Below are 15,663 nucleotides of genomic sequence, written 5' to 3'. Positions count from 1 at the left end.
GAGAGAGAGAGAGAGAGAGAGAGAGAGAGAGAGAGAGAGAGAGAGAGAGAGAGAGAGAATGAATTGCGAACCAATTCCATAATCATCCCAAGTGCATAAATTGCAAAGAAAGCTTGCTAGATATCTATTGTGAGAACAATTTTTATGTTTTGATGTTATCATGCGTGAGCATCTAATCGATATTTGATAGTTCACGTGGTGCACCTTTCTAATTGTAGGAATACGAAGAATAACAAATCAACATCTGATGAAGTGTATGTGCGTGCAATAATGTTGCAATCAATACTCTAATAGTGACACACCGCCATCTTGAGAGGAACATGAAGAATAGGAAGGAGGGTTTTGCTAAAAACATCACACTCGATGCAAACAAAATTTATGTTGATGTTCTTAAGTTCAACACCAAAGCTATTTTGGTATTTTTTTACGGGGAAGCCTTTGACGCTTGTAGAAGTAGCTACTTGGTTTAATAAGATGCTTAAGAGGGAAGTCATGGTCGATCGAACATACTATGGGGGCAAGGGGTTCTTTGAGGTGGTCTCTGACAAGCACAAGGTTGCATAGAAGGTGCAAAAGTAGAGCAGAAGCTTGACTTCATTGACATCAATGTTCCATATGTTGGGAAGCTCTAGTAGTTGGAGCAAGTTTGTGGGGTTCTGTTATCAATGTGACCAATGGGGCCATTATTATAAAGAGTGCATGTCTTTATAGGAGGAAGACAACGTTGAGCCTGCAACAACAAATAAAGATAGGTCATACATTGTTGTGGCTAAGGAAGGCAAAAGCAAGGACTTGGCAAAAGGGGGAAGTAACAATGAGAGGGATGGAGAATGGCATTTGGTTGGAAGCAAAAGGAATAGATCTAATGCAAGGAAGCAAAGGACAAACATGAGACCATCGTAGATTACAAATTTTTGGTCCAAAGCTATGATAGCATGGGGAAGTCGTGCCCAGGCTAATGCTTTTACTAACATCCACAAAGCTCCATTGCAACATTTGGAGCAAGAGTATCTAGGTTTGGATGCTAAAATTCACAATGCATTTGATCCTCACGGCATCAAATGACAATATCCCAATTGGTTTATGGCTCACATTGGCAGTAAACAAGCCATTTTGGGAGCATCTACAAGTACATGGTTCAATGACTAGGCAAATTGGGAGAAAGGTGAGAAGGGTTTTGATAGAGCTTAGAATACACAAAATCTCTTTGATGATGACCCAGGAAAGCATTAGGACGGCAACTTTTAATGTTAAGGAAATAAATGGTGCAACCAAAAAGGGGTTTTTTGGAAATGGGTGCATAAACTAAACCTTAATGCATTTCTAATACAGGAACACAAGCTGCATACCAAGAGTGGTGTGGTTTGCTCGCATGGTAATTATACTTGCTGCTATGGAGGGAGCTTGAGGGGAGAGTCAGGATGTGGTACTTTTGTGAAGATTGAGAAAGTGACCTCTTTGAAATATAATTCTCAAAGCGGCATGGCTTTGGTGGTGAGCATAACCTGAAACAATGAATTATTGGATATTATCAATATTTATGGGCCAAATAATGCAAGGGAGAGAAGTGATTTGTGGCATGAGTTGTCTAGTTTGGAAGTGTTCAACACGGTGCTTAATGAAGTAGATGCTTCATCACAGGCAGCTAGAATCCATAGGGTGGAGTTAGAAGCCCGGGGCATTTTTTGCCGATTAACTAGGTTTAGTGGACTTGAAAGATTTCTTACCTAATGGTGACAATCTGCAAACCCCCATGTGACCTCGGACACGATGGGGGAGCCGGTTTCCGTTGGGAAAACGATTTCCCATTGAAAACCGGTATGAGAACTGCTCCATGCACTAAAATGCTGTTGTCTACGAGCACCGGCAGCTGTGCGAATCAAATCGCATGTGAATCGGGGCGAATTTCGAAACACTTGAAATTGATGATCGGTTAAGGCTTCTGTCTTCTTTTTTGGGGTCTCCCAAGAGCTTTCTGTTTCGTTAATTCTCCTGCCTGCCTGCCTTCCTGACTCACTGTGCTCTTGATAATCACAAAGACATTTCCTCTTCCGTTCTCTCTGTCAGTCCCTCACCTCAGTTCCTCACCTGCGCACCATCATGACGAGCGCCTTGGATATGCCGCTCGATGATCTTATCAAGGCCAACAAGCAGCAGCAGGGAGGACGGGGTGGTGGCGGCAGCGGCAGCGGCAGCGGCAGCAGTCGGGGCCGCGGGAGAGCAGGCTACAGCAACAGCAGCAGCGGACGTGGAGGAGGAAGAGGAGCAGATAGCTTTAACGGATCAGCTGCAGGGCCGATCCGCAGAGGGGCCACACTCTCAAGCTTCAGACCCTCGCCGTATGGTTCTTTCAAGGTAAGGCATAAGCAGCATCCTCGGTCTGTTTTTATCCGACTGTGCAAGCTTTTTATGTGGAGTAGCCAATGGTGCTTCAACTATGTGAAGTAGAATGACGCCGTGTTCTTGGGCACACAAGTCTTCTGTTTTAGGTCAATACTGCAAATAGCTAGGGGGACAGTTGGGGTGTTTTGGCCTTCTATTTTTCTTTTGAAGGGGTGCTTTGATGTCTGCCAGGTCTATTAGTCCTAAGCGTGTTCTTGTAGATGCAGGCAATTCATTCACATCTGAATTGAGCAGTTTCATGGACATTTAATTGGCAGTTGCAAGGCTGAAAATTTGTGGATAGGCAACTTGATTTTCTGCTGAAAAGGTTTCTGTGACAAAGGCAGCAATTTACATAATGTTGAATAACAAGGAGTATAAAAATCATGCCCCTCTCAATATTATAGAGGTTTTGTGTGACAACATGGTGGGTTTGGGCATATTTTTGTGATATCACTGTCAGGTTGTGTTGGCATCAGTAGCATGGGTTTATGATACAAAGTTAATTTCCTTTATTTCATGTACAACAGCCTGCACCAAGAGCAGAGGATGGTCCCTGGCAACATGATCTCTTTGAAGAGGCTGCAGGTGGTGGCCTCACTCGTCGGCCCTTGTCTGCAATGGGGATCGAAACTGGCACAAAACTTTTTATTTCCAATCTGGACTATGGTGTTTCGAATGAAGACATCAAGGTGATCATGCTGATAATCCTGTTTGTATTTGCTGCTGCAGTGAATATCAATCAGTGGAGTTTTAAAAAGTTTGCTTTTTGCATCAGGAACTGTTTGCAGAGGTTGGTGATTTGAAGCGATCATTTGTCCATTTTGACAAGAGTGGTCGTTCTCAGGTAGTAAGAGTTTCATATGCACTCATTTGTGGGATCATTGGTTCTTATTTGATCTGATCTGATTGGTGTACTGAACCATGCCAGACTTTTGTTCAATGCCATCGGGCCTCATTCTAAGTTCTGCCTGTCGTTTCTGACATCTGTGCGTCATGCAAGTAGTGGTTTAAACTGCTGTTGCAAAATTTTGTAGGGAACTGCAGAGGTTCTGTACTCCCGAAGGGCAGATGCTGTAGCAGCCATGAAGCGTTATAATAATGTTCAACTTGATGGCAAGCCAATGAAAATTGAGCTCGTAGGAACAAATTTATCGATACCAGCCCCTCCTGGACGCACAATGAATGGCACTGCACCTGCTGGGAGAGCAGCACGAGGTGCAGCAGCAAGGTATTCTGATGGTCTTTTTGTGTGTAAACACTTTTTTTCATGATGTCTGGTTATAGTTTTGTATAGGCACAGACTGAAGTTATCTTTAAGGAACATTAGCCTGGTGATTCCTGTAGGCTAATTGCTTATTTCAGATTTTGTTTGTTTAGGGTCAGTTGTACAAAGATGTGTCAACAATAGTTCATACTGACTTTGGCATTTGGCAACTCACTTGGTGTCATTGAGCTCAATTGCTTTTCTTAGATATTCTATATAGGGTCTTTTGTAAACTTGTGGTGGTCTCTGGCTTTTGAGCTGTATCATGGAGTTTTTTGGGGCAATAGGAGCTCTGTTCATTTTGACCTCTTTGGATTGAGTTTAGATATGTTTGGCAACTTGTTGTGTAGTTTGTGCATTAGCTGTTATGGGCATATCACCTGCCAGCAGCAATTGGGCCACGGTAATGTGATTCTGTAGGTAGGAGTGTCAAGATCTCACATGTCTAGTGCTTGCCATCAAACAGTAAGTTGATTCATACTTGGAACCCACTGGAAGGATTCCAAAGTTAATTATTATTACACTCAACGGTGAGTTGGAATTCCCTTGTCTAGTCTTAGACCTTGGTCTTGAAGAGTACTGCTGCTGCAGTATGTTCTAGCCAAGTGGGCTGTTGTGTTTAAGTTGGCTGCTGCCAGTTCTGCTATTGGCAGTTGGCTGTGAACATTTGTGTTTTGATTTTTGTAAGGGCTTTGTTCCAAATGGCTGTTCTTTGTTAATTCTTTATGCTCACACCTGTTATTCTTTTACTGGGGTCAGCCTTGCTAGTGACCATCTTGTCATGCTGCTGCGTATTGGAAAAGCCGTGCATTTCTGCCCTGAGTAGCCTTTTGATGCTAGATGACCCTGTGGCTGCTTTCGTCTGAGAATGCTACCACCGCCTGCTGCCCCAAAGTTTGGTGGATTTTCTAACAATCCGAAGAAGCAAATATTCATTTGGAAAGGTGGGCCATTGTTACGTTTAGGATTCTACAGAGTCTTTGAGTTTTCTCGTCTTTCCTCTTGCGTATTTTTGGCTTTGTTTAAGTTCTCTAGAAGCTCGTCATAAGCAACATTTCATCTCTCAGATTAGTATTGAGGCTTGAAGGCTCGAGAAGTTGATCTCAGGGAACTTTGAAAACCATGAACAAGGCAGCCATTTCTTTTATTATTTGGTGGTTTTGTCATAAATACAAGTGCTGTCCCCCTTTTCTACTTAAGAGTAGGCAAACCTAGGTATAGATGGAGCAATTTATTGAGATAATGTAGAAGAAGAGAGATGAGAACAAAATAAGAGCTTTATTAGTTTTGTTGTTTGAGAAGGCTTACCACTAGAATCACTAGTTGAGGTGGAATAAGAGCTTCAAAACTAGAGAGGAGCCTAGGATAGGGTTGGGAAAATATTGCTAAGAGAAAGTTGAGCAGCAAGAGTGTATTTGCTTATAAACGAAGGTTAAACACAAGGGCATCAAACCAATTAGAGTAAGGTCTACAAATGACAAAGGTGTTAGAAGAGCAACACACCAAAGTGTTAGAAGAACAATATATGAATTGTAAGATAGTGAAGGAGATGTTTCACCCTTGAAGCGTTGCATTTGAAACATTCCACCCTTGGTTGGGTCCTAAGTGAAATGCCACAAGAAATGGTAGAATAGCACGTTTAAGATACATATATTTGCAAAGCTTTTAATTGAAAATTTGTTTCCCCTTTGAGTGGAAGGCGTAAGTGAAATGTTGCATATTGAAACGTTTCATTAGTGAAACGTGTTTCAGGTTTCACACCTGATGAGATGCATTTCATGGTATTATGCCTTGAATTAGGGCTTTAGTGCTCGAGAACTCTTTGCCAATTAGTTTTGTGTCTACTTTCACACACTTAGAGCTTACCTTCTAAGATTTAGTTAAACCTTTTTGTTTGCCTATTTGTTTTGTTGATCATCCACTGTAGTCATGGTAAGTTTAGTATCTAGCCTTTTGAATGTAGCTCTCCAAGAGTAACTACTAGACTTTTTGTCTTGATTTGAAACTATATTTGCCAAAAGACCATACATTTGTTATTGGTTATTTGTGAGCAATCTAGTCAATTTAAGAGTTGTTATATCAAATGAGGTTGGAATTAACCTAGGCAACTTGGTTGATCTAACCACAATTTATAACATAGAGTTGTGTTACTCATGGAGAGACTCTTCCATTTCTAAAAAGATTTTTCTAAATGGTGTATAAATTCTCTATTGACTTTGCATTTATTACATTTGGTTCTTAGTTCAAGACACCCTTATATATCCTAGGCCAATAAAATTGGCTCTTAACAAGGCTAAAAGTCTCATTAACTTCTAGATATCTTGCATTAGGACATCATGACAATCTGAGAGTATTAAACATGTTATTTGATAGTTCGGGACACATTCTCGACCCTTGTAGAGTAAGTAGTTATCATTTGTGACAAAATTTGTCCACTTATACCAAGGCTGGACATTCTTTAATGTTTCTTCTTCATTGATTTGGATCCTTATGTTTAATTGTCTTCCATATTTTAGATACATAGGATTAACTTCGACATTTTTTCTTGAATCATTCATGTGAATCGTTGATGATTCATCTTGGATACTCCTTGACATTTTTTCTTTAGTACTTTGGATCCATTTGCTCAATGGTTTTCCATATTTTGGAATACATAGGATTGACTTGACTCTTATTTGCACAAGTTTTAACCAGAAGGGGTTTGTTAGGATTCACTAAATTCAAAATTGGAGTCGAAGCAATAGCTATCTTCGACTTTCCAAAGCTTTCATATTGATTTATTGTCCATAAAAAGTCTTTTCCCTTTCCTTTATGTTGGTAGGTCATGGGAACAACTGTCTCGGAAGAATCATGAAAGAAGCATTGCTAAATATATCTAAGATCTTCAACCCTTTTGAATGCTGTGGAGGTAGCCACTCTAAGATAGCATGTACATCTAAAGATCCATTAAAATCACTAGAAATGGTATAGCCAAGATATTAGATTGCTTTTGCAAAGGATTACACTCATATTATTTAGTGATAAGGGAGTGGACTCTTAATGTTTAAAATACTTCTAGAGAATGTTCTTCTAGATTAAAATAACATCAAAGAACACTATAACAAAGTGATCTAGATAGGGTCATAAGATGCTAGTCACAAGCTTCATGAATGTGGTGAATGCATTTTTATTGCCAAAACTTGTAGTGTCCATGCTTGGTTTTAATATTATTTTAGTAACATCCTCGGCCTTGATTTGGATTTGATGATAGCATTGTCTAAGATCTATCTTTGTGAAGAATTTTGCCTCTTATAATTGATTAAAAAAGATTCTCAATTGTAGGCATTTGAAACATATTCATCATCTAATGTTGTTAAGATTTGCCTTTCTTTTTCACCATACAAAGATTTATGAAGGTAGGATTGCATGATGGAGAGGTTGGAAACCCTTGATCAAAATATCGGCATGTTTACACAAATTGAAGAGGTATACATTAATAGATGCAATATGTTTGTCTCTCCAATGCATGTAATTGTCAGCTTGCTCTATTTAGTCATGTTAGTCTGTCATGTCGTGGTTGTGAGCTCCTATCAGAGTTTGACGGAGACATTGGAGATCTAATAGTTTAGTGTGCATTTCTATGCATTTCCTCCATTTTGGGCACATTTTTTGTGCATTTTCTATGTCTATCAATTGGATTCCACCCTGAGAGTGTACAAGTGGGGTCTCCTAGAACCTGTCTATCGTTTGCTCATCTTTCATAACAGGCCCCATCTGAAATGAAGGCTCCATGTGATGTGAAGATGCCTTCTTTGATACCCTCTATTTAGGTTTCCATTCTTTCTTCCTTATCCAAAGAAGATAAACTCGACGGTACTTACTACTCATTGTGGTCTTGCAAGGTAGAGAGTATCCTTGACACCTTTGATCTTTGGGAGCTCGTTTTCGAGTCTATTTCCCGCCCTCAGGAGGATCCAGCTGAAGCTAGCCCGTTGGACCGTTTTGCCTTGCGGGATCAGCTCAACTCTCGAGCCCGATCCTTTCTTTTTATGAGTGTTCAAGACTTTTCCCTAGTTTATGTTCGCAGATTGAAGACCGTGACGGAGGTGTGGTGCAAGCTTTGGTCTTTGTATGAGCACAAGACTTTTGTCCACAAGACTTCCCTTGAGAAGAAATTGCGGATGCTCAGTCTTGATGACTCTTCTTCTATGAAGGAGCACATCACGTAGATGGAGGGCTTGAGAGGCGAGCTTGCCTCTCTTGGACGGAAGATATCCTCCAAGGATATGGCTATGATCCTATTGATGTAGTTGCCATCTCTTAGGCTCGATGTTTTCTACACTAGTCTCATCACATGGAGGACTTGCGAGAGACTCTGATGGGAGGAGCTTTCATTGCTTGTCTTGGAGCATGACTAGCGACTCAGAGAGGTAGGGGCTAGTGGTTCTGGCTCCTCCAAGGCTTTTATTGCAAGTAAGGGTGGTGGGAAGAAGGAGAAGGCCATGGACAAGAAGCACGAGAAGAAGCCCAAGGGTCCACATTTTGGGAAGGGCACTCATTCCGAGAAGTGCTAGCAGAAGTACTCCCATTTGAACCCAAAGGAGAAGGATTCAAAGGATTCAAAAGCTGCACCTAGTGGTGCATGACAAAGTTTGTCTTCGTGTATGTCTTTGTCAAGCAAGATGTAGCCTTTGCTTCTTCCACTCAAGAGAAGCCGTGGCTCGTGGATAGTGGAGCTTCTTCTCACATGACATTTTGGCAAGATTGGATTTAAGACTTGAGTTTTTGAGGGGGCACTTTCACCATTGGTGACAATGCTATGGTTCCAATTGGTGGAGTGGGGACCATTCCCCTATTAACGGATAGGCAATCTTCCTCTGCCAAAGGTCTTTATGTACTTGAGTTGGGCTTTAACCTTTTGCCTGTCTATAGCCTTACCCAACTAGGTATACATGTGACCAGAGATGCAGTTATTGTGGAGGATGAGTCTACAGGTGTAGATCTTTGGACAGGTACACATGAGGGTGGGCTTTATACGCTCACAGCCTTAGGCACGAGGTCTTCCCATGAGCTTGGGCTACTTTGGCATGCTTGGTATGGTCATTTGAACATGGATGCGATCCAACAAGCTTCTCAGAGGAAGATGGTGGAGGGACTTTTAGATTTCCCTCTTGTTCACACCCTTTGCCCTAGTTGCTTGATGGGCAAGCATCATCGGCGGCCATATCTAGAGGTTGCCACTCAGAGAGCTACACTACTGGAGTTGGTTCACATTGACCTTTGTGAACCTTTGGGAATGGCCTCCCTTGGGAAGGCCAAGTACTTGATGTTGATTGTTGACGACTTTAGTCATTATGTGTGGTTGTACTTCTTGGAGTACAAGAGCAAGGCGTACTCCCGTTCTTGTGGGTGAAAGGTGTTTGTTGAGAAGCAAACGACATTCAAAGTCGAGCTGATCATGGTGGAGAGTTTACTTCTTACCTCTTTTCTCAGTTTTGTAGGGATCACAGCATTTGGGTGGAGTATACCCATCCGAACACACCATCCGAGAATGGCGTGTTGGAGCGTATGAATTGGACCATGGTGGAGATGGCTTGATTGACGTTGGAGCATCAAGGATTACCTCATTCCCTTTGGAGTGAGGCGGTGGCGATTGTGGTTCACATCCACAACCGTTCTCCTACCTCAGCTTTGCAGGACATGACTCCATGTGAGGCTTTCTTTGGATGAAAGCCTTCTGTATCTTACTTTCGCATCTTTGGTTGCGATGCATTTGTCCTTGTGGACAAGAAGAAGAGGAAGACCAAGCTCGACTTTAAGTTGAGAAAGCTCCTCTTGTGGGGTACAACACTACCACGAAGGGATATTGGCTCTATGATCCTACAACATGGAAGATTGAGACGGGCAGGTATGCGATCTTTGATGAGGTTGGAGCCTCTGAGAATCCAATTGATGGTTCTAGTGTAGGGATTCTTCTTCATCGACTGCCATTCCCCCGCCCTCCACACCTCTCCTTTCCTTGAGGTTGCCTCTTCGCATCCCTCTGTCGTCATCAATTCCTCCCTCTCCACCACCTCCTCCTTCTCCTTCTACTCTAGCTTCTTTACCACTAGTGACGGGTTTCTCTACTCCTTCAAAGAGTATCCCTACCCTTTTGGGGATGCATAGCCATCAGTTGAGAGCCTCATTCGGGGCAGGAGGATGTACCTTCACTTAGTGAGGGGGAATCCTTTCCCAGACAAGTGATTTGTGGGTATCGGAGGCTCCACAACCTCGCAGCACGATGAGCCTATCGCCATTTCTCAGTGGTATCGGCGGCTCATGGAGGATGCATGTGTCATCCATTTTCTTGCTACTCTTACATGTCCATGTAGATCAGCTCATTTACAGGTGAAGTGGGATAGTTCACTTTGTGTGAACTATGCTCTTATGACCTAGATTCTCCATGACAGTGAGCCTACTTCAGTTGATGGGGCTCTTGTACAAAATATTTGGAGACAGGCTATGTAAGATGAGCTCGACTCTATCTAGCGAAATCAGACTTGGGAGTTGGTTCTGTGTTCTCGGTAGCAGAAGGTGATTGGTGTGCAATGGGTCTATAAGACCAAGTATCTTGCAAATGGTTCCTTGGACAAGTCACAAGCATAAGGCTAGGCTTGTTGCCAAAGGTTTTGCACAATGGATTGGTTTGGACTATTTGGCTCTTGTAGCCCACCGCCGTTGGGCGTCAAGTTTGCCTTCTTGAATGGTGTCCTTGATGAGGAGATTTATGTCTCTAAGCCTCTAGGTTTTATTGTGCATAGGAAGGACCATGTCTGCCGATTGCGGAAGGTCCTCTATGGCCTAAAGCAAGCTGTTAGAGATTGGTACTAGAGGATTGATCGCTTCTTTCGTGACAGTGGCTTTCGGAGATCAGCTCATGACCCTAACCTTTAGTATCAAGTTGAGGGTGACAAGTGTGTTTTGATTATCTTATATATGGATGATCTTATTATCATAGGGAGCCCTTCTATAGAGGTTGATTGGACTCAAGATATTCTGAGGCAAGAGGTTGAGATGACGGATCTTGGGATCCTACACTTCTTCCTCGGTTTGGAGATTTATCAGATGGCACAAGGCATCTATATCTTGCAGCACAGGTATATCTTCGAGTTACTTTCGGAGTTTGGTATGGCCGAGTGTCGGCCTATTTCTTGCCCCATGGACCCTGAGTTCAAGCTTGTGGCAGCAGGAGATCCCATTTCAGATGCTACTTGTTACAGGTGACTTGTTGGCTTCCTTATTTGGCTCCTCCACACTCGGTCGGATAATTCTTTTGTGGTGCCTCTGTTGTCTTCTTTTATGAAGACTGCTACACAGGATCGTTGGAGGGCAGCCTTGTGCGTTCTTCGGTTTTTACAAGGGGAATCGATACTACGGGATCATGTATGGAGAGGGGATTAGTCTTTTTGGATGGACTGACTCGAATTGGGTAGGTGATGTGGATTCGAGATGGCCCACTACAAGTTATGCCTTCTCCTTTGGATCGGGAGCTATTGCTTGGAGCAATAAGATTCTAGAAGCAGCCTATTGTGGCCCTTTCTTCTACAGAGGTTGAGTATTGTGCACTATGTTCGACGGCTATGGAGGTAGTTTGGCTTTGTTGTATGTTGGCGGAGATTGCTTTTCGACAGATAGGACCTACAGAGTTGCACATGGACAACCAGAGTGCTCTTGCTTTGGCGAAGCACTTGGTGTTTCATACCCGCGCGAAAGGCGGCGAAACACATCGAGCTTTCAGCATCACTATGTTCGTGAGTGGATCGTGGATTTTGAGCTAGGGGTGGCCTATTGTCCCACAGAGGACAATGCGGCGGATCTCGTCATGAAGCCTTTGCCCAAGGCTTCTATGCTTCACCATATGAGATTGTTGGGTCTTCAAACACTCCCAGGATCTGAGAGGGGGTGTCAGCTTGCCCTATTTAGCCATGTCAGTCTGTCATCTCCTGATTGTGAAATCTTGTTAGAGTCAGATGGAGACATTGGAGATCTGATGGTTAAGTGTGCATTTCTATGCATTTCCTCCATTTTAGGCACATTTCTTGTGCATTTCCTCTGTTTGTTAGTTGGATTCCACCCCTTGACAATGCCTACTTGCTCCACGACTGCTTGGGATATTTTGTCATGATTTTCCTATTTTTGATTTGCAGTCAGACTGCATTTATTGCAGTCGTATCACCTATTTTAGCAGGTCGACCAGATTTAGAGGCCTTTTTAGCAGTCAGCCAGTTTTAGAGGTGTTTGGCTATATATAGCCACGGCCCACACATGGCTGATCACTTCTTGTAGATTTCAGCACACTTTGGCTGCTAGACACTCTCCGACGTGGTGCTGCCATCATCTCAGCCTGATTTGGTGCCCTCACTGACGCCTTGGGCTGCGTGCAGGGACTGATCTGTCCACATCATTGTATTCAGCATTCATCTTCAGTCAGTGCAGTATTTCTTCCTTCATTTTCTGCTTCATCTCTCTCTTTCTCTCTCTGTGTTTGTGTTCCTTCTTCCGTTACACACTCTCACAGCAACAACATATGTATAATGTGCTTGATCTTGAATTTCAAGGCAAGTATGAAGAGAGGGACATTGAGGTAGCCAAGGCTTGTAATGTCGTACTTGGAAGGTTGATTCTTGGTTATTAAGATGTATGGGAAGATTAAAGAAATGGTATGTGTGGTGCTCAATGTGAGAACATGATAGAGATTGTGGGGCTACTTTATGGTAGGAGGATTACAGGGTAGAAACTCTAGAGCTATAGAGTTTGGCTATTTATATTCAAAGTCAAATAGTTAGTTCTTCTTGTTAGAGTGGCTATGGAGCTCTTTTAAGTTTTAACCATATTCACTCAAATAAAAAAATTTGTCTTGGTTCAATGAAGACAAATGTATTAGTTTATGTTAGTTCCTATCTTTATTACTAGCTCGTTCATCAACTAATCCTTTTGTGCAGTGAGATATTAGATGAGGATTTTGTTGGGCATAATGAAGAAGAGTACCTAGGTGGTTTGAGTGTTGATGTGCTAGTATCTACTTGTATCTTTAGTGCACATTTTGCGGCTTTTTCTGCACATCTTTCCAATTATGGCTGATTATCGCTTATGGTTGATTATGACTGATTAGTTTGTTTCAACATTTGGATTATCGTTAACTAGCGTGTTTCCTCTTTCCTTGGATTGTGGCTGATTTTGGAATCAAAATGGTAAAGTGTTAGTGGCTGATATATGGCTGATCTACGTGTATATGGCTGATCTACGTGTATATGGCTGATTTTGAAATTAAAATATTAAAGTCTAAAGTTTCAGTAATTGACATATGGTTGATTTACATGTCTTTTCAATTCTTTATATCTCCTAAGTTTTAAGCGTCTTTTTCTCTCTGTGTGTGTGTGTTGTTCTTGTTCCTCCATTCCTGTTCCCTGATCCTGGGGTTTCCTTTACTTCCATTCCTGTTCATTGTTTTAGGTGACCCTGGTGTTGACTACCCATTCCACCGTTTTCCAATGTGGGGAAGGTGTATAGTGGTGCAGGTCTTTGGTATTGAATTTCTTTTTCTACTAATGTTAGAACCCTAATCATTTGTGTTTTCAGTATATCCAAAACATGCATTCGTTTTCCATCCTATGTACGTGAGCCCTCAACAAATAATGTTGTTTGCAAGTAGTGATCTCATCTTCGGAATCAGTCCTGGATCAGTCCATTAGATTTCCATTCTATCTATGTGAGTTGTCAACAATAATTTTACTTGAGTAGTGATCTTATCTTTCAACCAGTTTTGGACCAGCCATCGGCTGATCCCCTCAACGTTATGCTATCAAAATGTTCTTTTCTGCAGGTCTTATCATTCTAAATAGTGTCATTCAGTTGAATAATGAAAAGAAACATTCAACCTCAAATTGCACAAATTACACACAAATTGTTCTTTTCTAAAGGTCTCTATTAAATTATTGTGCCACTGTCTTCTACCGACTCTTGACTGTCTTCTTGAAGCACGAGAGGTATGTCCTCGTTTTTTTCCACCCAACCATGCTTAGGAGAATTTAGGAACCGTGCGTGTCTAGCATGTTGCCAGTTGTCAAATTCTTAGGAGTTATACTAATTAATAAGTCCCTTTCGAATTGCCTTGTTCCTATTTTCGTTCCTAAGCCCCTTGAACCATGTACGGGCGCTCAAGGATCCCGGACGGTCATCTCTCGTGCTATTTCCCCATAAGTTACATTTATTAATGTAACATTTCCTCCCCCTTAAGAATCGGTTTCATCCTCGAAAACGATACTTGGGAGGTCCAATTGTAAATTGGGAAACCTTTTTCTTAAAGTTCTTACTCGCTTCCATGTTGAGCTTTCTTTTGAATAATCTTTGCATTTTACCAGATATTCTTGATAAATAGTATTTCTTGTTCGTCTGTACGAACATTTAAAATTCTTTCTGGTTCATGTGGAATAGATTGGTCACCTAATAGCTCCTCAGTGTTATCGTTTAAGATTAGATTATCCATATCACCCAGTTTTTTTCTTAGCTTGCTTACATGGAAAACTAGATGTGTTTTACTACCAGCAGGTAGTTGGAGCTTGTAAGCGTGTTTCCCCACCCTCTTAAGTATTGTGAAAGGACCACAATACCTAGGTGAAAGCTTTGGACATCTTCCAGTTTTCATGGTTTTAGTTTGTTCAGGCACCTTAAGATAGACCAATTCCCCTTCCTCAAAGGAGATGTCTCTTCGGTGAGGATCTGCATAAGCTCTAGCTCGATCTTGAGCTTTCTTAATATTTTCTTGAGCAAATTTTAACATACTATTCATATCCTCCAAAAAATCCTTTACTGCTTGAACCCTTTCCTTATGCAGTCCTACTGCATGAGGAGCTCTGGGCTGAAACCCATACATGAGCATAAATGGACTATATCGAGTGGAAGAGTGTTTGGCACTATTATATGCAAACTCTGCTATCGGTAAATACTCTTCCCAATTAGTTTACTTTTTACTTACATATGCTCTCAACATATCTTCAAGGATTTGGTTAACCCTTTCAGTTTGTGAGTGCTCCGTCGTGCTCATGCTAAGTTTAGTATCCAATGTCCTAAATACAGCATGCAAAAATTGACTATCAAATTTTCTATCCCGATCAAAAACTATATCTATATCTGTTGGAAGGCCGTACAATCGGTATATGTTCTCTATGAACAATCTAGCTAATTTTGGTGTTTTAACATCAGTTGAAGTTGGAATAAACCTAGCGATTTTGGTTAACCTATCTACAATCACCCATACAGAGTCTTGCCCCCTCTGTGTTCTGCGTAATGCGACAATAAAGTCCATGGAGATACTCTCCCATTTTCCTGAAGGAATCTCTAATGGGTGGAGAAGTCCTTCGATGTTCAATCTTTCAGCTTTATTAACCTGGCATTTATTACATTTGACCACATGGTCAAGAACGCCCTTATTCATTCCAGGCCAATAGAACTGCCTTTTAATATGACTATAAGTCTTATTAACTCCTGGATGTCCCGCACTAGGGGTATCATGACACTCAAAGAGTATCTGGTGCCTCATTTCATCATCTTTCGGGACACATATCCTACCCTTATAGAGTAAATAACCATTATCAATGGTAAAATTCTTCCACTTGAATCCCATTTGAGCAGCCCTTGATGCTCCATTTCCTTGTTGAACATCCTTAGATGTTCCTTCCTCAGTGGCGGCTCTTCCATTTGGATCCCCATTTTCTATTGCTTCCCATATGTTGGAATATGCCGGATTAACTTGGCATTTCCCTTTTAAGGATTCAAGCAAATCAGAAGTGAACTGAGTAAAACTCAATTCATTTATGATGGGCATTCTGTTGAGCGCATCAGCCAGTATATTGTACTTTCCTTTTCTATATCTTATCTCATAGTCGAACTCTTGGAGGAGTTCAGCCCATTTGGCTTTACGTCCTTGTAGATCTGGTTGGTCATTAAGCCACTTAATGCTTTCATGATCCGACAAGATCAAAAGTTTGGCACCG

At 41.7% G+C, this 15,663-nt stretch overlaps 1 protein-coding gene across 2 annotated transcripts in view; it reads left to right on the top strand.

Moving 5' to 3' along the window:
* The first annotated feature begins 1,942 nt into the window (after positions 1–1,942).
* Positions 1,943–15,663, top strand: part of LOC148034249 (THO complex subunit 4A-like) — a 38,684-nt gene continuing 24,963 nt past the window's right edge. For both annotated transcript variants that reach the window (XM_087679216.1, XM_087679215.1), the window contains exons 1-4: positions 1,943–2,355; positions 2,913–3,074; positions 3,161–3,229; positions 3,420–3,613. In XM_087679216.1, coding sequence (XP_087535342.1) covers positions 2,101–2,355; positions 2,913–3,074; positions 3,161–3,229; positions 3,420–3,613 — 680 coding nt within the window. In that variant the 5' untranslated portion in view covers positions 1,943–2,100. The remainder of the gene's footprint in view (positions 2,356–2,912; positions 3,075–3,160; positions 3,230–3,419; positions 3,614–15,663) is intronic.

This window comes from Lygodium microphyllum, chromosome 6 (genome assembly GCF_053477565.2).
Source record: "Lygodium microphyllum isolate KBCC chromosome 6, Lygodium_microphyllum_v1.1.10, whole genome shotgun sequence".
NCBI lineage: Eukaryota > Viridiplantae > Streptophyta > Polypodiopsida > Schizaeales > Lygodiaceae > Lygodium > Lygodium microphyllum.
Note: the sequence above shows the minus strand (reverse complement) of the source record. Positions and strands in the feature narration are given on the sequence as shown.